Genomic DNA, 23,586 nt, shown 5'->3' with positions numbered 1-23,586 from the left:
GATTTATTACAAACTGAGCAGCTAAAAGGCTTCTCTCCTGTATGAGTTATCACGTGTTTCTTTAGGTGTTGACTATAAGTGAAAGCTTTACCACACTCAGAGCAGCTAAAAGGCTTCTCTCCTGTATGGATTCTAATGTGTTTCTGTAAACTTCCTCTCTGTGTAAAAGATGTATTACAAACACTGCAGCTGAAAGGCTTTTCTCCTGTGTGGATTCTCATGTGTAACCGTACATTTCTAGACATTAAAAACGTTTTCTTACAAACTAAACAGCTGAAAGTTTTCTCTCCTGTGTGAGTTCTCATGTGTCTATTCAGATTTGACTTGCGATCAAATCTTCTCCCACACTCAGAGCAGCTGAATGTTTTCTTACGTCTTGAATCATGTTTCAGAGAGTTTAAAGCTGACTGAGGTTCTCTGGTCTCCTTCCAATCAGCACTGTCATCAGTCTCAGGTTCAGAAGAGTCTCCAGTCTGGTCTTCAGTCTCTGGTTGTAAAAGAGGATGTGGATGTGAGTTCCTGGCTGGTTCTGGTCCTCCACAGTCCTCTCCATCAGCTTCTGTTTCCATGTGTTGAGTCTTTGATGAAGCTGTGAGGACTGAGCTTCCTCTTCATCATCTTCACTCTTCACAATGATGGGAGTGAATGGGAACTTGGTGATATCATCCTCCTCCAGCCCTGGAAGCTGCTCTCCCTCCTGACTGCTCCACAGTTCCTCTTTAATGTGTGGGGGGGGCTCTGGCTCCTCCTGGTCCACAGTGGAGCTACACTCCTGCTGCTCAGGGGGAACTTCTTCTTTAATCACCAACAGCTGCTGCACATCTGCAGGAAACAGGAAACACAGAGAGAGAGATGTTAACACAGACACAGAGAGACAGCATCAACAGTACAGAGTCTCTATTCAAATCTCTTTACGTGGTAAAAAAAACCCCTGGTATTTCATGTTTCTGCATTCTAATTTTCAGCCTGAGTGCTGTAAAGACTGACAATTATACCTGAGGCTTATCTTATTCTTATTTCATTTTCTGGTCTGGTTTGAATCCTACTTAAAGAACAAGGACTACTTTGTGTCTATAGATAAACATCTGATCTACATGCTTCCACTGGCTCAGATAACAGAAGGAGTTGCACTAATTATTTGTCTATAAGCATTAACGTTTGCTGTGTGATCACATCAACACACAGTCACATGGCTTCTCAAACCTGACGGAGGTTCTCCACTCTCCTTCAAAACGTCACAATTACCTTCTGTTTCCATGTGTTGAGTTTGTCTCTGATGAAACTGTGATGACTGAACTTCTTCTTCATCATCTTCACTCTTCACAGGGACAGGAGTGAATGGGAACTTGGTGATATCATCCTCCTCCAGCCCTGGAAGCTGCTCTCCCTCCTGACTGCTCCACAGTTCCTCCTGTTCCTCTTTAATATGTGGGGGGGGCTCTGGCTCCTGCTGGTCCACACTGGAGCTACACTCCTGCTGCTCCTCTTCACCAACAATCACTTCCAGAACATCTTGAGGTAAAACTGAAACACAGACAATGTGAATATTTGTACAATTTAACATCTAAAATTCCATTAAACGTGGCAAAACACTGAAAATTATTCAGCAACACTTTTATAAATATATCTGGGTTTTTGTAAGTTTTCCCAGAAACCAAAAAGGCTCAGGATGCTGCAAATGTTGGTATAATATGAAAATGGCTGGTGGACTTAAGACAGAAAATAATAATTTATTGAATGAATCAAATTTGAACATATGTGTCAGTGGTTTGTTGATCTTTAACGTTGTTAGTTAAGTTCCTATCCTGGCCTGGGACAAATTCATACTGTTTGATAAAGCACTTATTGGACTTTAACTTATCATTGCACTTACAATAACGAGCGTAGCTGTCCTCAATTTAGCTCATTGTGTACGCCTCATCGCCGGTTTTTCCTGCATCCACCGTGTGTGTTTGTGTGTGTGCGCGAATTAGTCAAGGGGGGAACTGAGCAGCAGCCCTGCCCACTGCAGAGAGCCGACAGGATTGAAATCAGAATCAGAATGGGTTTTATTGCCAAGTACGTTTTTTAACACATACAAGGAATTTGTTTTGGTGTTGTTGGTGCACGTCACACATTCTTTAGATGGAATATTAAACAATGTAAGTATAGGTATAAACAATATAAGTATAAGTATATTTACCCAGTACGTATTAAGTTAAAAATAAAGAATAAAGATATAAATAAAAAATAAAGAGCAAAGAGCATTACAGCAGAGAGAGAACAGTGGCATGAAGGTGGATAGTCAGGGTAGTTTCCGGGCCTTGTTAATAAGGCTAGTGGCGGAGGGGAAAAAGCTGTTCATGTGACGTGAGGTTTTGGTCCTGATGGACCTCAGCCTCCTGCCAGAGGGGAGTGTCTCAAAGAGTTTGTGTCCGGGGCGGGAGGGGTCGGCCACAATCTTTCCAGCACGCTTCAGAGTCCTGGTGGCGTAAAGGTCCTGGAGCGGCGGCAAATTGCAACCAATCACCTTCTCTGCTGACCGAATGACACGCTGCAGTCTGCCCTTGTCCTTGGCTGTGCTAGCAGCGTACCAGATGGTGATGGAGGATGTGAGGATGGACTCAATGATGGCTGTGTAGAAGTGCACCATCATTGTCTTTGGCAGGTTGAATTTCTTCAGCTGCCGCAGAAAGTACATCCTCTGTTGTGCTTTCTTCACGAGGGAGCTGATGTTCAGCTCCCACTTGAGGTCCTGGGAGATGGTAGTTCCCAGGAAGCGGAAAGACTCCACAGTGTCAATTGTGGAGCCACAGAGGATGATGGGGGCAGGTGGGGCTGGGTTTTTCCTGAAGTCCACAACCATCTCCACTGTCTTTAGAGCGTTGAGCTCTAGATTGTTTTGCTTGCACCAGGTCGTCAGCCTCCAACCTGTAGGCGGACTCGTCGCCATCAGAGATGAGTCCAATGAGGGAGGTGTCGTCCGCAAACTTCAGAAGCTTGACAGACTGGTGACTAGAGGTGCAGCTGGTGTACAGGGAGAAGAGCAGGGGGGAAAGAACACATCCCTGGGGCGATCCGGTGCTGATAGACTGTGAGTCGGAGACGTGTTTCCCCAGCTTCACATGTTGCTTCCTATCAGACAGGAAGTAATTGATCCACCTGTAGGTGGAGCATGGCACGCTTAGCTGGAAGAGTTTTTCCTGGAGCAGAGCTGGGATGATGGTGTTAAAGGCAGCTGCTGAAGTCCACAAACAGGATCCTGGCGTAGGTTCCTGCAGAGTCCAGGTGCTGGAGGATGTAGTGGAGGGCCAGGTTGACAGCATTGTCTACAGACCTATTGGCTCTGTAGGCAAACTGCAGGGGGTCCAGGAGGGGGTCAGTGATGGCTTTGAGGTGTGAAAGCACAAGGCGCTCAAAGGACTTCATAACCACAGAGGTCAGGGCGATGGGTCTGAAGTCATTAAGTCCTGTGGTCCTTGGCTTCTTGGGGACAGGGATTATGGTTGAGGTCTTGAAGCAGGCTGGCACGTGGCATGTCTCCAGTGAGGTGTTAAAAATGTCTGTGAACACTGGAGACAGCTGATCAACGCAGTGCTTCAAGCTGGATGGGGAGACAGCATCTGGTCCAGCAGCTTTCCTGGGGTTCTGTCTCCTAAAGAGTCTGTTGACGTCCCTCTCATGGATGGAGAGAGTTGTCACTGAGGTGGGTGGGGGGGTGGAGGGAGGGACCTTTATGGAGGGCATTGGTGGGGAGGATTCAAAAACCCTATGAGAAATCGAGGAAGAGATGGAGTGACCCTGCCCGGAGGAGGCCTGGGGCCCCCGTCTGGAGCCAGGCCCAGATGGAGAGCTCGTCAGCGAGCGTCTGGTGGCCAGGTTTGCCACAGAGCCCGGCCGGGCACAGCCCGAAAAAGCTACGTGGCAGACATCTCTCCATCCCATGGGCCCACCACCTGTGGGAGGAACCGCTGGGGTCGGGGGTGCTGCTACATGGGTGGCAGTGAAGGTCAGGGGCCTCGACGGACCAGACCCGGGCAGCAGACGCTGGCTCTGGGGACGTGGAATGTCACCTCTCTGTGGGGGAAGGAGCCGGAACTTGTGCGGGAGGTGGAGCGCTACCGGTTAGATCTGGTGGGGCTTACCTCTACGCACAGTCTCGGTTCTGGAACCATACTCCTGGATAGGGGTTGGACTCTTTTCTTCTCCGGAGTTGCCCAGGGTGTGAGGCGCCGGGCGGGTGTGGGGATACTCACAAGCCCCCGGCTGAGCGCTGCTATGTTGGAGTTTAACCCGGTGGACAAGAGGATCGCCTCCCTACGCCTGCGGGTTGCGGGGGGGAAAACTCTGACTGTTGTTTGTGCATATGCACCAAACAAGAGTTCGGAGTATTCGGCCTTCTTGGAGACCTTGAGTGGAGTCCTGCATGGGGCTCCAGTGGGGGACTCCATAGTTCTGCTGGGGGACTTCAACACGCACGTGGGCAATGATGGAGACACATGGAGAGGCGTGATTGGGAGGAACGGCCTCCCTGATCTAAACCAGAGTGGTTGTTTGTTGTTGGACTTCTGTGCTAGTCATGGATTGTCTATAACGAACACCATGTTCGGACATAGGGATGCTCATAAGTGTACTTGGTACCAGAGCACCCTAGGCCAAAGGTCAATGATCGATTTTATAATCATTTCATCTGATCTGAGGCCGTATGTTTTGGACACTCGGGTGAAGAGAGAGGCGGAGCTGTCAACCGATCACCATCTGGTGGTGAGTTGGGTCAGGGGGTGGGGGAAGACTCTGGACAGACCTGGTAAGCCCAAACGGGTAGTGCGGGTAGAGGAGGCCCCTGTCCGACAGACTTTCAACTCACACCTCCAGCGGAGCTTTTCGTGCATCCCTGTGGAGGCTGGGGGCATTGAACCCGAGTGGACAATGTTCAAAGTTTCCATTGCTGAAGCTGCGGTGAGGAGCTGTGGTCTTAGGTGCCTCAAGGGGCGGTAACCCACGAACACCGTGGTGGACACCGGTGGTCAGGGAAGCCGTCCGACTGAAGAAGGAGTCTTTCCGGGATATGTTATCCCAGAGGACTACGGAGGCAGTTGCAAGGTACCGAAGGGCCCGAAGGGCTGCAGCCTCTGCTGTGAAAGAGGCAAAGCAGTGGGTGTGGGACAAGTTCGGAGAAGACATGGAGAAGGACTTTCGGTTGGCACCAAGGTGCTTCTAGAAAACCGTTCGCCACCTCAGGAGGGGGAAGCGGAGAACCATCCAAGCTGTGTACAGTAAGGATAGGACGCTGTTGACCTCAACTGAGGAGGTAATAGGGCGGTGAAAGGAGCACTTTGAGGAACTCCTAAATCCGACTAATACGCCCTCTATGGTAGAGGCAGAGCTGGAGGATGATGGGGGATTGTCGTCAATTTCCCTGGTGGAGGTTGCTGAGGTAGTTAAACAACTCCACAGTGGCAAAGCCCCAGGAATTGATGAGATCCGTCCAGAAATGCTTAAAGCTCTGGGTGTGAAGGGGTTGTCTTGGTTGACACGCCTCTTCAACATTGCGTGGAAGTCTGGGACGGTGCCTAAGGAGTGGCAGACCGGGGTGGTGGTTCCCCTTTTTAAAAAGGGGGACCAGAGGGTGTGTGCCAATTACAGGGGGTATCACACTTCTCAGCCTCCCCGGTAAAGTCTACTCCAAGGTGCTGGAAAGGAGGGTTTGGTCGATAGTCGAACCTCAGGTTGAAGAGGAACAATGCCGATTCCGTCCTGGTCGTGGAACAACGGACCAGATCTTTACTCTCGCAAGGATCCTGGAGGGAGCCTGGGAGTATGCACAACCGGTCTACATGTGTTTTGTGGATCTGGAGAAGGCGTATAACCGGGTGCCCCGGGAGATACTGTGGGAGATGCTGCGGGAGTACGTGGTGAGGGGGTCCCTTCTCAGGGCCATCCAATCTCTGTACGACCAAAGCGAGAGCTGTGTCCGGGTTCTCTGCAGTAAGTCGGACTCGTTTCAGGTGAGAGTTGGCCTCCGCCAGGACTGCGCTTTGTCACCAATCCTGTTTGTAGTATTTATGGACAGGATATCAAGGCGTAGTCAGGGTGGAGAGGGGTTGCAGTTCGGTGGGCTGGGGATCTCATCGCTGCTTTTTGCAAATGATGTGGTCCTGATGGCATCATCGGCCTGTGACCTTCAGCACTCACTGGATCGGTTCGCAGCAGAGTGTGAAGCGGCTGGGATGAGGATCAGGTCGTTGGCTAGGTGTCGGTCATTGAAGGAGTGGGGGGTTTTAGGCTTATAGGTGGTGATCTGCCTAAGTCCTTTCCAGACAGTCGCAGAGTCGTTTGCTGAGAACTGGCGTTGGAGCTTCTCAGAGTACCGTGGTTTAGCCTCCTTCACTGCCTTGCTAAACTTGTACTTCGACTCTTTAAATCTGTCTTTGTCCCCACTCCTGAACGCCTCTTCCTTAGTCAGCCTTAACCTTCTGAGTTTGGCTGTGAACCAGGGTTTGTCATTGTTGTAACTCACCCTGGTGCTTGATGGAACACAGCAGTCCTCACAGAAGCTGATGTATGACGTCACAGCCTCTGTGAACACATCCCAGTTAGTAGAATCCAAACACGACTGGAGATCCTCCACAGCCTTACTGGTCCACTTCCTTGATGTCCTCACTACAGGTTTGCAGAGCTTTAGTTTCTGCCTGTAGGCGGGGATCAGGTGAACCATGACGTGGTCAGAGAAACCCAGTGCAGCACGGGGGACTGCGTGATAAGCATCCCTGACTGTGGTTTAACAGTGATCCAGAATGTTCTCCTCTCTGGTCGGGCATTTAATATGCTGTCTATATTTAGGGAGTTCATGAGTGAGCTTCCCTTTATTAAAGTCTCCAAGGACAATAACTAGGGAGTCCGGGTTGGTCCGCTCCACACACAGTATCTGGTCGGCGAGCATGCGCTGTGCATCCTGCATGTTGGCCTGCGGTGAGATGTAAACACTGACCAGAATGAATGAGTGGAACTCACGGGGTGAATAAAAAGGCTTACAGTTTATGATGAAATATTCCATCATAAACTGTATGATGGATAATATGGATGTATTAAGCAGCAGTTTTAGAGTGAAAAAACGTTACAGCATACATTGATGTTAAAATGTGTACAGGTTGGCTGGTCTTTCGCTGTACGTTTTGTTGGTAAATGTGAGATGTTCAAGTCACACACGTCATCATTCATTCATTATTCTTCTTTTGATTTATATGGGACTTTTCTATACAACCTGCAACATGTTTCTGTACATCTCTGTCCCGTAAGGACTCATCAGTTAAATGGTGTAGATTGAGGTTGGGGCCCTGGGGGTTAGATTGTAGAGACTGTAAAGAGTATAGTGTAAAAGAAAAGTACTGTTTGTTAGACTGACAGGCTTGGAGTTGAGGTCTTTTCTGTTTTATCTTTGTTTGGACACAGTCAGAAACATCTGCAGGACTGTATGGAAGACTCTAGTTTAATCCTCCTGTTGTGCTGGTGTCAAATTTGACCAGTTTTCAATTCACTTCAATTCAAATTTATCAACGTTTTTTCAAAGTTTCTAGATGAAACATTTGGGTTTCTTTCACCCAAATTTGCCCAAAATAACATGGATGGTTCCATGAAACGCTCCTCACAAGTGAAATTAAGGATGACATCTCTTCTCATTGAATGTTGGGTGTTTTATTTAGTTTTATAGCATTATCCTGACTAAACTTTGACATATCTGTGACTATCCATTGCCTTCATTCCTCTGATCTTAACTGTTAGTCCAAATCATTCATAGTTTCTGCTTTTTTCTAACACAAAAATTAGATAATTTCATATAAATGAGGTTTATTGACCATGAATTCAAAAATAAGTTTAAAACTAGTGTTAATAAGTGTGTTATAGTGGTGAATATACTGGTTGTAATGGGGGGAATAAAGTGTCAAAAAGGTTGAAATAAGTGCCAAAAAGAAGTTGAAAAAACAGCCAAAAAACGTTGAAAGAAGCAAGCAAAACGTGAGAAAAACAGTGTCTAAAAGAGTGTTTATTTTGACCCGGGAGGACAACACAAGGGTTAAACTTTGACGTGTGGAGGGCAGTAATACTACATACTAGCCGAGATCCTCCAACAACAAGAGTAATATAGGTGTGTAGAAGCTGCTGAGCACACGTTGCCAGGGAAACGTATTCTGTTTTAAACCCTTCTGTTGTCTTCCCGTTGACCATGCAACTTTTTCTTTTTCTGGGTCAAATTTTTTTAAATCCAAACTTTTTTTTTTCCAACGTTGGTTTGTTTCGAAACTTTTGTGGCTTATCACCTTGTTTTTGTCACTTTTCCCAACGTTTTTTGTAACTTTTTTTGCAAGTTGTTGCTTTTTCAACGTTGCTATAAAAATGCTATAAAGTTGAATAAAACACCCAAATTCAGTAAAAGTAGTGAACCGACCATTTATTTAACTTGAGAAGAGCGCTGTATGGAACCATCCACGTTACTTTTTCTGACAATTTGGTTAAAAGAAACAATAACTTCTGATATGGAAACTTGTTGACCCGAGGACAACAGGAGGGTTGAACCCGGAAACCGTTCACAGCTGCTTTCAGGAATAATCTCAACGACAGAAATGACTCAATAGGCTCGTTGGAGATGAGCCAGGTCTGCGCAGAATCTACCACCGGCGATCGCCGCCCAATGCATGCTGGTTAGACTTGTGTCCGACTTGATTCCAACTTGCTCTGACGTCACGCACACGTGGGCAACGATAACCTCACCAGATCAAGGCGGCCGCAGGTTTGAGACGCAGGCAGCACAGTTGCTTTTCACAGACTGCAAGACCCAGGCGGACCCAGGGCATGCTGGGAAATGCTGGCCTCTCAGCTGATCTAACAGCTGATTGGTTCAGAATTGACTCAACATGATGAAGTTTTATATAAACTTTCTTTTATTTTTGAATTGGAGGGATTTTAACTGCTATTTGTCTGATGTAAAGGCTTATTCTTTAGTTTAGAAGTCAGAGAGACTAAATCTGCTCAGATTACGGATCATCTAAAGTGTGTTGTTTATTAAAATCAGCAACAGATCGCATGTAGAGCATTTTAACAGCTACTCTGTCATAATTAAAACTGGAGACTGTGTAGGAGCTGATATATAGGTCTGATAACATTTTATTAAATCGGAATCGGACCACAGTGTTTCTGTGACTTCCTGTTCAGCCTGAAGGCTGCTGGAATCAGCTGGAACCTGTCCGACTTGACCGCGAACTTGTCACCGCCCCCGGCTGCTGCCGCCTGCTCTCGTCCACTTTACAGACGAGGCGCAGTTCATCTCCAACGAGCCTAATGAGTCTTCGGATGGAAACACGTTAGCTTCAGGAGCTAGCTGCATGCGGCTAACAGGCTAACGTTAGCTTAGCGTGATTATGAGAGCAGTTAGATTGTCAGACTAACCTTCTCCCCGCAGCTTGGTCTCCTCCGTGTGTTCCCGGTGTCGCTCCATCTCTGATCAACAAACTAAGAAACGCTGTTTGGGATTCCCTGATCTGGATTCAGCTAACGGCTTCTCTCCTCACTGCTCCCGCTGCTCAGCACGGGGAAACAACAACAAACACCACTTCCGGGGGGACCGCTGTCAAAATAAAAGCCCCGTTATTCTTCATTTTTATTTATTTCATGAAGACACAGGCCCGAAGCATAGTTTTACACTCAATAAATAAATAAAATAAATACAACCTTTTTGTCCCTTTTTATGTTATAGAGTAGATGAAGAGAGCGCAAGTTGCAGCCATGAGGCCAGGGAACGTGCACGTGCAGGCAGCCACGAGAAGTGAATGTTTTTTTATTTCTATTTTCGGGTTTACATGACAGACAGTCGAGTTCCTGAATAAAAATAATCATTTTGGTGCAGAGTTTTGAAATTGATGCTAAGTGCAGGCAGCTACGAGAAGGAGTGATTGGATGTTGCTGATGTTAACGCCAGTCATTGTGTTTGGTTGATTGGTTTCATAATGACACTTAAGTTCATGACTTTAATGATTTTTTTATTTGTATTTTCGGGTTTTTTGTCTTTCATGTCTATAACCTGTTTCAATGACTTACATGAGAGATTGAATTCTTCCAATGGATCAGGGAGGGTTCAGTCTTAAAATATGTACAGTTATGTATAGCATTACATTCTTATTCTTATTCTTTATTTTATAAAGGACAAAACACATTAACTAACATTTCTGTATATGTGCCAGTGTTAGCCAGCTGGTTCATTTTCAACTGTAGTCCTTTGGCCAGATGATTTTAGACCAGAGCTACAGGAAACAGCAAGACACTCATTTAGTACAGGTTATATATACAGACAGAAGTCAACAAGACACCATACAGACAGCTAGAGCAACAGCCATGCAGAGCTACAGGAAGCAGCAGGACATTAGTGCAGTTACACATCAACAGTATAAGAAGCCATGCAAGCATCACAACACAGCCAAGCAACACAGACCTGAGCCATCTTCTTGAACCGTTCAACCATGAAGAACAGTAACAAGCAGTAATAAAAAGATGAAATAGGCTACATCACTGATGAGGGAGGCGTTAATACAGCACAGGTTAAATAAATGACATAAATGAATCCCTAAAAATCCCTATTGACATCAGGACGGCCAAATGCCTACACATCTTCCTCCGCAGGCTAAAAACACGTCTTCTGACTGCACCTTGATGATGATAAAAATAAAAATATATATATATATATACACAGCTTCACTTTCATTTGACTCTTTGTAGTTTGGCTTATTTGAAGCTAATGGACTGGTACTTAGGTTCAAGGTTGAAAGTACTTAATTAGAGGTCCCTTTGGATAAAAGTGTCAGCTTATTGTTATGTCATATCATGTAAAAAGTTTTCCTAATAGTACCAAATAGTTGAGAACAAAATCTACCTTCTTATCTTCAACAAAGACACCAAGCTTGGTGGTGCTGGCTGTCAGAGCTGGTGTCTCTGTTGGCTGGTCTGGAGCTCTGCACATCTCTCCAGAAAGACATTAGCCGAGGTCCTGAGGGGTAGGACTGCTGATGGGAATGGTGGGTTTTGGTCACATGTGCCAGATTGTAATTAGATAAGTGATTGTTGGACTAAAGCTCTGCTGGTTGTTGTAAACACGTTCATAGCAACACAAATGACAAAGATTAGATACAGTTAGATCAAATCTTTTATGATTATAAAGAGGCGTTGTTTACTTCATAGGCTGTGTACCTGTGTGATGACATCATCTGGGTCAAAAGAACCAAAAGACTTCTACTGGAACTCACTCAAACTTCAATTTGTTTAAATAAATAAATGTTTTCAAATTGTATTGTTAATCACAATTATATCAAAGACAAGTAACTGTACAGAAACATTTTGAACTGTTCCAGCTCTAGTACAATGTGTGTGTGTGTGTGTGTGTGTGTGTGTGTAGTAGTTTGTGTGTTAGTGGGCGGTAGTTGTTGCATGATGGATGGATGGATGGACTTGTATTAATCCCAAAATGGGAAATTTCAGTCCTACAGCAGCAAAATATCAGAAACACAGCACACGTGCAGAATATACATGACATAATAAATAAATAGGATAGAATATAAAAGCAAATATTCAAAAAATAATGACCGTCTCACTCTACATTATCCCTTACTTAGTCTACAGTCATTCAAGACAAACAAAAGCAACAGATCTTCATTTAAAGTGCTCATATTATGCTTTTTTTTTGGCTTTTTCCCTTTCCTTTATTGTGTTATATATATTTTTTTGTGCATGTTATAGGTTTACAAAGTGAAAAAGCCCAAAGTCCCCCCCAAAGGGACTTACCATCTCCAACAGAAAACACTGTTCACCAAACTGCTCCAAACAGCTCTATTGTAGTCCAGCCTTTACTTCAGAGACAAACGTGGTCACTTTGGAACACGTTATAATGCTCGCCTAGCTGCTAGCAGTAAAAGTACTAATACCACACTGTAACAAAATACTCTGTTACAAGTTAAAGTCCTGCAGTGAAAACGTTACTTCAGTTAAAGTGTGTAAGTATCATCAGGAAAATGTAGTTAAAGTATTAAAACCTTGTAGAAAGAGTAAAGGATCAACCAGTTGTGTGTTTAATGGTCTGATCATCTCAGCTGACTTGTAGTCGTTATATTGTTGGCTAGTTTACTTTAGAATAAAACATCAGATTTATAAACTACATGTGTTTAATGAGCAGGAATCTTAATGTGTAAAGTAACTAGTAACTAAAGCTGTAACAGATGAATGTAGTGGAGTAACTAAAGTAACTAGTAACTAAAGCTGTAACAGATGAATGTAGTGGAGTAACTAAAGTAACTAGTAACTAAAGCTGTAACAGATGAATGTAGTGGAGTAACTAAAGTAACTAGTAACTAAAGCTGTAACAGATGAATGTAGTGGAGTAAAAAGTACAACATTTCTCTCTGAAATGTAGCGGAGTAGAAGTAGGAAGTGGCATGAAAAGAAAAGACTCAAGTAAAGTACAAGTACCTCAACATTTGGACTGAAGTACAGTACTGGAGTAAATGTACTTAGTTACATTGCACCACTGGACAGAACACACATTGTGTGCTAAGATTGGCAGATAAAATGTGTACCTGTTGTGTTTTAATGCAGGCTAATGACAATAACAACAATAAGGTAAACCTCTGCTGAGTGAAGAGAAAAGGCTGTTAGCCTGGTCAGGAGCAGAATACATCTCCATGGTCACGTAGGCTCCTCTACTTTCCTGAACCCGAGTCAAGACTTAAGTCATCCAGGATAAATGGGAAATCCCGGCTTAATCCGCTGTCTAGCTTTTGAGACACACAGTAACATGAAAACCATCTTGTCTTCTATCTGGATATTGTTGCAAAATATATTCAGCTCAAGTAATACATCAAATGTAGGTTATCAAACTAAAGGCTATAAACATATCTAAATAAATATGAATCAATCCATCAGTTTTTCTAATCATCTTTACTGTTTAAAAAGTTACAACAGTACAGAAGGGGGTTTAGAGTAATATAAATTAAATATAAATATGTACAGTGTATTAGCAGTTACCTTATAAGAGCAGAATACATATGGCTATGTAATATGAACAATGTATGAACATGTACAGATATGTGCAATGTAGCAGTAACATTATAATAGTAGTAAGAATAATGCAGATGTTTGCAGTGTATTAGCAGAATATATTATAAGAAAAACAGATATGTAAACCAGTAAAACAGGGTTCATAAATATAACAAAATACATCCTCATGAAAGAAATCAAAACAAAAAAAGTGAAAATAGAATAACGGGGCTTTTATTTTGACAGCGGTCCCCCCGGAAGTGGTGTTTGTTGTTGTTTCCCCGTGCTGAGCAGCGGGAGCAGTGAGGAGAGAAGCCGTTAGCTGAATCCAGATCAGGGAATCCCAAACAGCGTTTCTTAGTTTGTTGATCAGAGATGGAGCGACACCGGGAACACACGGAGGAGACCAAGCTGCGGGGAGAAGGTTAGTCTGACAATCTAACTGCTCTCATAATCACGCTAAGCTAACGTTAGCCTGTTAGCCGCATGCAGCTAGCTCCTGAAGCTAACGTGTTTTTATATCCTCACAGTCCTTCAGCTGCAAGAACAACATCCGCTGTCCTAGATTCAGTTCTGGAAGAAGTATTCAGACCCTTTACTGCAGTTAAAGTACTAATATCAGTGGCATGAAAAGAAAAGACTCAAATAAAGTACAAGTACCTCAACATTGTACAAGTACTGGAGTAAATGTACTTAGTTACATTCCAGCGCTGCCTACATTATAACCATCCAGTCTTTTTTCCACTGGCCAAAAAGTGATTGCAGCTTCTGTCTTGTGTTTAAAAAGGTTGTTTGTGCCTCAAAATGACTAGATTTTATTCCTGAGGCTTTTAGCTGACAGATTATAGCCCACGCTGAACTTTCTACCTGTTGAAATACCTTTTTAAAGGGCCAGTACATCCAGTAACAGCCAGTTTTCTAAGGAAGTTGTTGACTGGGAGGTTCCAGACTGAGTCTGACTATGCCAGGCTACATAAGAAGCTACCAGCTGAAATATATATTTCTGAAAAGTTGAAGGCTTAATCTGTGATGCTGTCAAAGCTGGAAGAAGAAATGAATCAACTTCAAAGGGGGGAGGGTGTCACATGTTCTAATAATCTAAAATATATCCATACATATCATTTATTAATAAATATAAATCAGTCCATCAGTTATCCCAAAACGTTGATCTGTAACTTTTGGGAACAGGAAATTGGAGAATTGTGTGTGTGTGTGTGTGTGTGTGTGTGTGTGTGTGTGTGTGTGTGTGTGTGTGTGTGTGTGTGTGTGTGTGTATGTGTGTGTGTGTGTATGTGTATGTGTGTATGTGTGTGTGTGTGTGTGTGTGTGTGTGTTGTTTTTCTAACAACAGCAGTGACCATAGAGCTAGTTTGTGTCTTTTAGCTCATAGCTTTAGCAGCAGACTGTTGTACGTCCTGCTGTTGGAATCCTCTACAGTGAAATACAGTCACACTTTTACACCGTTTAGCTGTCAGCATTTAAAGCGTGTTTAATCCATCTGCTAGCTAACGGTAGTCTAACATACACGTTACCTGCTGCCAAGTGTTACGTGTTATTAGTGTTAACTAGCGTCACATGCAGCGATGCTTCTGTTTCCTCTAACGTCTGTTTTCGGAGCATCAGAGAGCATTTAAGCTATTCCGTCCGGTAGATAGTGGTCGGTTTGGCACCAGTGCCGTATTAGCGCTGGATTTTAACATGCGTCATGCGGTCAATATTACAGAGTTATAGGTCTGATAACAGGCTATGCTACACGTTTAATATTACATTGTTAACTGTCTGATAATAGGCTATGCTACATGTTTAATATTACAGAGTTATAGGTCTGATAACAGGCTATGCTACATGTTTAATATTACATTGTTAACTGTCTGATAATAGGCTATGCTACATGTTTAATATTACAGAGTTTACTGTCTGATAACAGGCTATGCTACATGTTTAATATTACATTGTTAACTGTCTGATAATAGGCTATGCTACATGTTTAATATTACAGCGTTAACTGTTTGATAACAGGCTATGCTACATGGTTAATATTACAGAGTTAACTGTCTGATAACAGGCTATGCTACATGGTTAATATTACAGAGTTAACTGTCTGATAACAGACTATGCTACATGTTTAATATTACCGAGTTAACTGTCTGATAACAGACTATGCTACATGTTTAATATTACAGAGTTAACTGTCTGATAACAGGCTATGCTACATGTTTAATATTACAGAGTTAACTGTCTGATAACAGGCTATGCTACATGTTTAATATTACAGAGTTAACTGTCTGATAACAGGCTATGCTACATGTTTAATATTACAGAGTTAACTGTCTGATAACAGGCTATGCTACATGTTTAATATTACAGAGTTAACTGTCTGATAACAGGCTATGCTACATGTTTAATATTACAGAGTTAACTGTCTGATAACAGGCTATGCTACATGTTTAATATTACAGAGTTAACTGTCTGATAACAGGCTATGCTACATGTTTAATATTACAGAGTTAACTGTCTGATAACAGGCTATGCTACATGTTTAATATTACAGAGTTATAGGTCTGATAACAGGCTATGCTACACGTTTAATATTACAGAGTTAACTGTCTGATAATAGGCTATGCTACATGTTTAATATTACAGAGTTTACTGTCTGATAACAGGCTATGCTACATGTTTAATATTACATTGTTAACTGTCTGATAATAGGCTATGCTACATGTTTAATATTACAGAGTTAACTGTCTGATAACAGGCTATGCTACATGTTTAATATTACAGAGTTAACTGTCTGATAACAGGCTATGCTACATGTTTAATATTACAGAGTTAACTGTCTGATAACAGGCTATGCTACATGTTTAATATTACAGAGTTAACTGTCTGATAACAGGCTATGCTACATGTTTAATATTACAGAGTTTACTGTCTGATAACAGGCTATGCTACATGTTTAATATTACAGAGTTAACTGTCTGATAACAGGCTATGCTACACGTTTAATATTACAGAGTTAACTGTCTGATAACGCACCCCTAAACACCTGAGTAACTGCGTCTCATAGCTGCTTAAGTGTGCATTCACACGGGCGCCCGGTTAGCTCAGTTGGTGGAGCGGGCGCCTATTTATAGAGGTTTACTCCTCGACGCAGCGGGCTTGGGTTTGACTCCGACCTGCGGCCCTTTGCTGCATGTCATTCCCCCTCTCTCTCCTCTTTCATGTCTTCAGCTGTCCTGTCAATACACTAAAGGCCTAAAAATGCCACAAAAAATAATCTTTGAAAAAAAAAGTGTGCATTCACACGAAAAAAGTGATTGTGTGATTCTCAGCAGGGTTGTGCGTCAGAGGGAGTGTCATTAATTGTCCCATCTGTGTGACGTCCTATTGTGTTCTTTAACCCCCCCAGGCCATTGTGCCACCTCCTGACACAGGAGGACACCTGTGATCCATTGCGCAGCCCACATCTGGAGCATAATCCCTCCGCCCCGGCAGTCACCTAATCCCGTACATCAGACCAGCAAGCTGCGGCGTTATATGGCGAGTTCAACCGAAGGAACGTTTGTGTTTGTGGCAGAAAAACATTCTGACAAGAGGATTGTAAAATAAGTAGAGAGCATGCGCAGAAGCAATACAGACATTTGCTCCGTGCACCCCTGCACCACTTACTCAATAAGAAGCTACTCTTTTAACGTCTGTGTCTTAATCAGTTGCATGTTTTCATACAAAAGGAGGTTTTCTATGGAGTCACGATTATGTCATATCTCAAAATATGCTCATGAGCAAATTCTATCATTTCACCCGGTCAGATGTTATCCTTCATGCACCGATTCAACGATCGAGAGTTGAACAGGCAGCTGCGAGCGTTTAAAACAAAACATAGGGAGAAGGAAAGAAAGGCCCCCGCATTTATAAAACTAAGCAGCACGTGTACAGAGCTGCCACCATGCGCCACAGAGTGTCCGCTTTGCGAGCACTGGAAGGCATACATGTTCTCGCAGGTAAACTCTGCTCACCAAGTTGATTTCTGCGTGTGTGAATGAAACTGACTTTTGACATTTGGGCGGCGGAAACCAAGGAGGCACTGGCCCTCCTATGATTGTTCACTTTCAAGGCGATCTAACCCACAGACCTCTGTAGTGTGTTGTGTGACAGCTGTTGGTTGCATAATGCAAGCATTTGGTTGCAGCCCTGCTGTCTGATCCGGTGCAGCAACGTTATCGTACCTTCCAGTTCGGAGATTTTCTCAGACAGACAGGCACAGCTTTTACAGCCGGAGCCGGTCGAGGTATGAGGTTCTTTTTAGGGTTTTGGAAGCTCAGTTTTGTATGATGATCTTTGGGGACCTGGGATTTGATTTGATTTATTGGGATCTCCATTTGCTGGGGCCGTAGCCACAGCTATTCTTCCTGGAGTCCACCCACAACTTGTGCAGCTATACATTGCCGTGCATCATTACATTAAAAACAACCACCAAAAAACAACATTCAATACATCACTGAAAGAAAAACAACGAAAATAATAACAAGACATAACAACATTTAACACAACACAGGACAACACAGGACCTAGTTTAAATTATTCACAGATCGTAGAGATGAGATTATAACATTGTTCACTAATAATATGACCAAGCAAATGCACACAGAGAACCTTCAATGATACTAACAGCATTCATTAAATATCATCCAATACAGAGTTCTGCTCAGCTAGGAGATGTTCTTTAAGTAATACTTTGAATTGAAGTTTTCTTTTTTCTTGAATGACATGTCTAGGCATTGCATTCCAATTAATCATGGCTCTATATATTACGGTGTTTTTCCATTTGTTCTTATTTTAGGTAATGTGAATTTGCCCTCTGTAGCATGCCTAGTGCTGTAGTCATGTTTATCAGAACTAAGACCAAGTTGCTGATACAACACCCTCGGCTGTTTAGTCACTAATATATATATATATATATATATATATATATATATATATATATATATAATCGCGGGGCTGTCAAACGATTAATTCTTTTTAATTAAACAGTTTTTAAGTACATATTAACAATCAAAAGCAATTGTTACCAGTGTATCTTGATTGGGAATCAAATGAATGCAAAGAAAGTTACTTTATGAACTTGACTTTAAGATTTGTAATTATTTATTTACTGTAAACAAAAGAAAAATGTGTGAATCTGTCATTATTGCACAATTCCTCCAAGTACCTAACTAAAAACTAAAGATCCCTATCCTTACCAGAGTCAATCTAGTGTTTAGTAACTCCTAAATAATGTTGATTCCTCACTGACGTCCAGTGATCAGCGGTTAATGAGACAGCGTTTGCAGCACTTTGCAGCTGTTCCAGTGTGGCTGCTTTCTCCGTGTTGTACAGGCTGTGTATCCGTGAAAACTACTGTCCCCCTCGACGGCAACGAGACGGGTCAGAACATGCCAACCGTAGTACATCTTTAAGACCCGAGTCCTCTACAATGCTGACAGGTCTGCAGTTAGTTGCCACCCGTTTCGCAAGAGCTGTAGTCATTTTTGGGGATTTGGTTTCATCCACAGGTCAGCAAGCAGTACTCTCCAAAATGGGTAGCATGCTAGCAGGTAGCATTACGTTAACTGTACTACTATGCTTAGCTCCGTAGGTGGTAGCTCAAGCTTGACGTGCTTCGGTGATATATTAATTCAGCTTTACACAACGTGCATATGGCTTTCAACCTGTCTACGAGCCGTCTGGGAGTTTTTTGAAAATAAAAAGCGCCATTCAGGATTTCATTGCTGCTGTCTTTCTCCATCATGCCTGCAGCCTGCAGCAGCAGGATGTGTTACGAGGAAGTGGCAGCTTGATGATAAGTAACGGTGCTGCAAAGGGTCAAAATAGTAGCCTGTTAGGCACGACGCAAAGCCGAGTGCAGTGTAAAATAAATTAATAAATGCCGGCAAAAAAATTAATCGCATCGCGTCGGCCCTTAATCGCATTAACGCTGACAGCCCTAATATATATATATATATATATAAATAAATATAAATCGGATGATTTCATTATGGGGCGCCGTCCTGTCTGTCTGTGTTTCAGCTTTACCTCCAGACGTTCTGGAAGTGATTGTTGGTGAAGAGGAGCAGCAGGGGTGTAGATCCAGTGTGGACCAGCAAGAGCCAGAGCCCCCCCCACACATTCAAGAGGAACAGGAGGAACTGTGGAGCAGTCAGGAGGGAGAGCAGCTTCAAGGGCTGGAGGAGGCTGAGATCACCAAGTTCCCATTCACTCCTGTCACTGTGAAGAGTGAAGATGATGAAGAGGAAGCTCAGTCCTCACAGTTTCTTCAGAGACAAACTCACCACATGGAAACAGAAGGTAATTGTGACGTTGTGAAGGAGAGAGGAGAACCTCCGTCAGGTTTGAGAAGTCATGTGACTGTGTGTTGATGTGATCACGCTTAGAGACAAATAATCTGTGCAACTGCCTTCTGTTATCTGAGCCAGTGGAAGCATGTAGATGTTAAACAGAAGAGGCCCGAGAATGGAGCCTTGGGGACTCCGCATTTCATATTAGTCCCGCTCAGATGTTTATCTATAGACACAAAGTAGTCCCTGTTCTTTAAGTAGGATTCAAACCAGACCAGAAAATTTAAATAAGAATAAGATAAGCCTCAGGTATAATTGTCAGTCTTTACAGCACTCGGGCTGAAAATTAGAATGCAGAAACATGAAATACCAGTTTTCTTCACCACATAAAGAGATTTGAAAAGACACTCTGTACTGTTGATTCTGTCTCTCTGTGTTAACGTCTCTCTCTGTGTGTTTCCTGTTTCCTGCAGATGTGCAGCAGCTGTCAGTGATTAAAGAAGAGATTCCCCCTGAGCAGCAGGAGTGTAGCTCCAGTGTGGACCAGCAGGATCCAAAGCCCCCCCCACATATTAAAGAGGAACCGGAGGAACTGTGGAGCAGTCAGGAGGGAGAGCAGTTTCAAAGGCTGGAGGAGGCTGATATCACCAAGTTCCCATTCACTCCTGTCCCTGTGAAGAGTGAAGATGATGAAGAGGAAGCTCAGTCCTCACAGCTTCATCAAAGACAAACTAAACACATGGAAACAGAAGCTGATGGAGAGGACTGTGGAGGACCAGAACCAGCCAGGAACTCACATCCACATCCTCTTTTACAACCAGAGACTGAAGACCAGACTGGAGACTCTTCTGAACCTGAGACTGATGACAGTGCTGATTGGAAGGAGACCAGAGAACCTCAGTCAGCTTTTAACTCTCTGAAACATGATTCAAGAAGTAAGAAAACATTCAGCTGCTCGGAGTGTGGAAAAAGATGTGCCTTCAAGTCACATCTGAAGAAACACATGATAATCCACACAGGAGAAAAACCTTTCAGCTGCTCTGAGTGTCAGAAAAGATTTGGCCGCAAGTCAGATCTGGTAGATCACATGATAACTCACACAGGAGAAAAACCTTTCAGCTGCAGTGTTTGTAATAAATCTTTTACGCAGAGAGGAAGTTTACAGAGACACATGAGAATCCACACAGGAGAAAAACCTTTTAGCTGCTCTGAGTGTGGTAGAGCATTCACTAAACGTGGAACCCTGAAGACCCACATGATGACTCATTCTGGAGAAAAACTATTCTGCTGCTCAGTCTGTAAGAAATATTTTACACAGAATGGAAATTTACAAAAACACATGAGAATCCACACAGGAGAGAAGCCTTTTAGCTGCTCTGAGTGTGGTAAAGCTTTCTCTGATAGTGGAAGCCTGAAGAGACACATGATAACTCACACAGGAGAAAAACCTTTCAGCTGCTCAGTCTGTAAGAAATCTTTTATACAGAGTGGAGATTTACGGTCACACATGGCAGTCCACACAAGAGAGAAAAGATTCAGCTGCAGTGTTTGTAACAAAAGATTTGCCAGGCGTTCTGATGTGAAAACACATAAATGTGTTGGTCAGATGGAAACAGACGCTGATGGAGAACACATAGTGCAGTGTTTGTGACAAAATATTCAACTAGTGCCCCAGACTCAAAACCCATCAGTGTATAGGTCATCAATCCTCACCGCTTGATCAAAGACAAACTCAACACATGGAAACAGAAGCTGATGGAGAGGACTGTGGAGGACCAGAACCAGCCAGGAACCAGGAGGAGCCAGAGCCTCCCCCACACATTAAAGAGGAACAGGAGGAACTGTGACCCGTTGTCACTGGGTCTTACTGTCCCTCCTCATCTCTGCAACTCAGAACATCTCCCGAGCTGCGTTGGGCGGCTCTCCTCCAAGCGAGCTGCAACACAGTTTACGGCCTCACTGACGCGTATTGTCACCATGACAACTTACAACAATTGCCATTTTGTTGTGTGCCAATCAAATGACCACGGGACCACGGTCAATGGCCTTTCTATCCATTTTAGTCTATGCTCTGAACGCTGTAATCTGTAAACTGTGGACACTGATCTCTACTTAAATGTTATTTGAATTTAGTCTAAGGACAATTAATGTGGTGTATTAGTACAAACTGAACACATGGAAACAGAAGCAGATGGAGAGGACTGTGGAGGACCAGAACCAGTCAGGAACTCACATCCACTTTTACAACCAAAAACTGAAGACCAGACTGGAGACTCTTCTGATCCTGAGACTGATGACAGTGCTGATTGGAAGGAGTTTCAGTCAGCAGTTGAACTAAACAGAGAAAACAACATGTTATATTGGCAACAATATTATTTTTGGGTCTATTTTACAACTTATTGATAGGATTAAATCAGCATTGATAAAGTTAATCATGAACTCACTTAACTAACTTCCTGTGGCTTTCAAGGTTCAGTTATTCAATGGTTACGTGAGTACTTAAGTAATCGTAAACACAATCAAAAGTTCTCTTTTCACAAAGCAAACATTTTGTGTGGGGTCCCACTGGGGTCAATCATAGGCCCTCTTATTTATATAAACGACCTAGTTTGCTTTTCTTTTCTGTTTGCACAGGATAGATAAGTGAGCAGCTCAGTAGTGTGTGTGAGAGCATTTCACTTGTGCGTGTGTAAGGTAATTGGGAATAATGTCCCTGATGGCGCCCTGTACATACTCGGTCATTTCCACCAGCTGACAGTTTGTAACATAGAAACAAAATGGATTCTGGATCTTTTTTTTAATAGTTTGTAGCTGACTTTACCAGCTGTCTTCTCTATTGGCTGTTGAAACAGGAGACGTCTCTTACGTTCTAAAACCAGCCTCTGGAGACTCCACCAGCTGACAGCGACACTGGGCTTTCTGTTATTGCACTCTCAGATATGTTTTATATTTCACCAAGTTCATGTTTACATTAAGAACTGGTCCCCCAAAAGTTTGTTTTAAAGCACTTTTTACTTCTACGTCCATGTTGAAAATTCAAATATTGAAAGATCAATTTCTCTGGATTTTATTGATATCAGCTGTGGTTAGCCGACATTAGCTAGTTCTATTAGCTGACTCAGCCCCGGGGTGCGAAGGACCACACCTGGAAAGAAAACCTCTGTTTTGTTTGTGTATTCACAGAAGTCACTTTCACTACCACTAATATATTTAATTTAATGTTATGTATGTTTTATTTCAACTTATGCACTATTTCAGAGATTCTCATTTTTACTATGATTTGTTTTCTACACATTTAATAATGTTGGAGCGAGCCTGAGTTTTGAACTGTCAGCGACTGCTTCTTTGTGTTTTTGTGCACATGACGCAAATCAAATGAATAAATGAATAACTTGAGAGAGAAGATGTGTGTTTTGTATGTTTGTGAGATAGATAGATAGAAAAGTGGTCTGATTTTTATGATAATAATCGGTCAAATATAAACATAAACATTAACTTCACCTGTAGACAAACAACAAAAACAGATGACATCTTACATTTACACTCCAAGATTAAACCTTCTGTCTTCTGTTTGACACTTTAAAAGAAAAAGGGAAACAAACTACCATCAACTTTAATTTGGTTCTTTATTTTCTCAGAGCTCTGAAAATGCATTTAAATATTTGTCTATCTTGAAACGTGTATTTTAATCATATCTTCCTGTTTTTTTCTTCTTCAAATTAGCCTAAAACACTTCCGGACTTTTATTTTGAAGCTCAGCAACTAATCTGCACCGGAAGCTATAGTCTTTACTAACTTCACACTTTGAACAAGAAAACGTCTAGCAGAAAGGTGTGTCAGCAGAGTCTCTCTGTTGTGTTGAGAAAGAGGTAAAATGTGTAAAGTCCAGATGCTGAGAGCGTTGGTGGAGCAGCGACTAACTGCGGCTGCTGAAGAGATATTTGGGCTGTTTGAAAGAACGATAGCAGAGTACGAGGAGGAACTTTGTCGTTCAAAAGAGGAGAACGAGCGACAACGGGAGCTGCTGGACGCTGTTTTCAACCCTCAGCTTCGGTTCCACAGAGCAGGTTTGTTCATTAAACCTTCAGTTGATCTTTCTCTCCTTCCTGTCATCTGTTCTCTCAGCAACGATACGACGATAGGACGTATGTAAATAAGCAGTTGTTCATAAGCTCTATTTGAATCTAAGCTCTTTAGAAGG

The 23,586-nt window shown here is 42.9% G+C and overlaps 2 protein-coding genes across 2 annotated transcripts; one reads left to right on the top strand and one right to left on the bottom strand.

The window, feature by feature from the left end:
• Window positions 1–311: 311 nt before the first annotated feature.
• Window positions 312–9,595, bottom strand: LOC144521392 (uncharacterized). Its single transcript, XM_078255951.1, has 3 exons — window positions 9,424–9,595; window positions 1,246–1,524; window positions 312–822 (listed from the first exon to the last, which is right to left on the bottom strand). Exons 1-3 carry the CDS (start codon window positions 9,470–9,472, stop codon window positions 398–400), a joined length of 753 nt encoding a protein of 250 aa, XP_078112077.1. The 5' UTR covers window positions 9,473–9,595; the 3' UTR covers window positions 312–397.
• Window positions 9,596–13,305: 3,710 nt separating this feature from the next.
• On the top strand, window positions 13,306–22,788 carry LOC144521387 (uncharacterized). Its single transcript, XM_078255947.1, has 3 exons — window positions 13,306–13,477; window positions 19,117–19,395; window positions 19,859–22,788. The coding sequence occupies exons 1-3, from the start codon at window positions 13,429–13,431 to the stop codon at window positions 21,034–21,036; spliced, it is 1,506 nt and encodes a 501-aa protein (XP_078112073.1). The 5' UTR covers window positions 13,306–13,428; the 3' UTR covers window positions 21,037–22,788.
• The last annotated feature ends 798 nt before the right edge of the window (window positions 22,789–23,586 follow it).

Source organism: Sander vitreus, chromosome 7 (assembly GCF_031162955.1).
Source record: "Sander vitreus isolate 19-12246 chromosome 7, sanVit1, whole genome shotgun sequence".
In the NCBI taxonomy this organism is placed as follows: domain Eukaryota; kingdom Metazoa; phylum Chordata; class Actinopteri; order Perciformes; family Percidae; genus Sander; species Sander vitreus.
The sequence above is the reverse complement of the archived record's forward strand: the minus strand, read 5'-3'. Positions and strand labels throughout refer to the sequence as shown.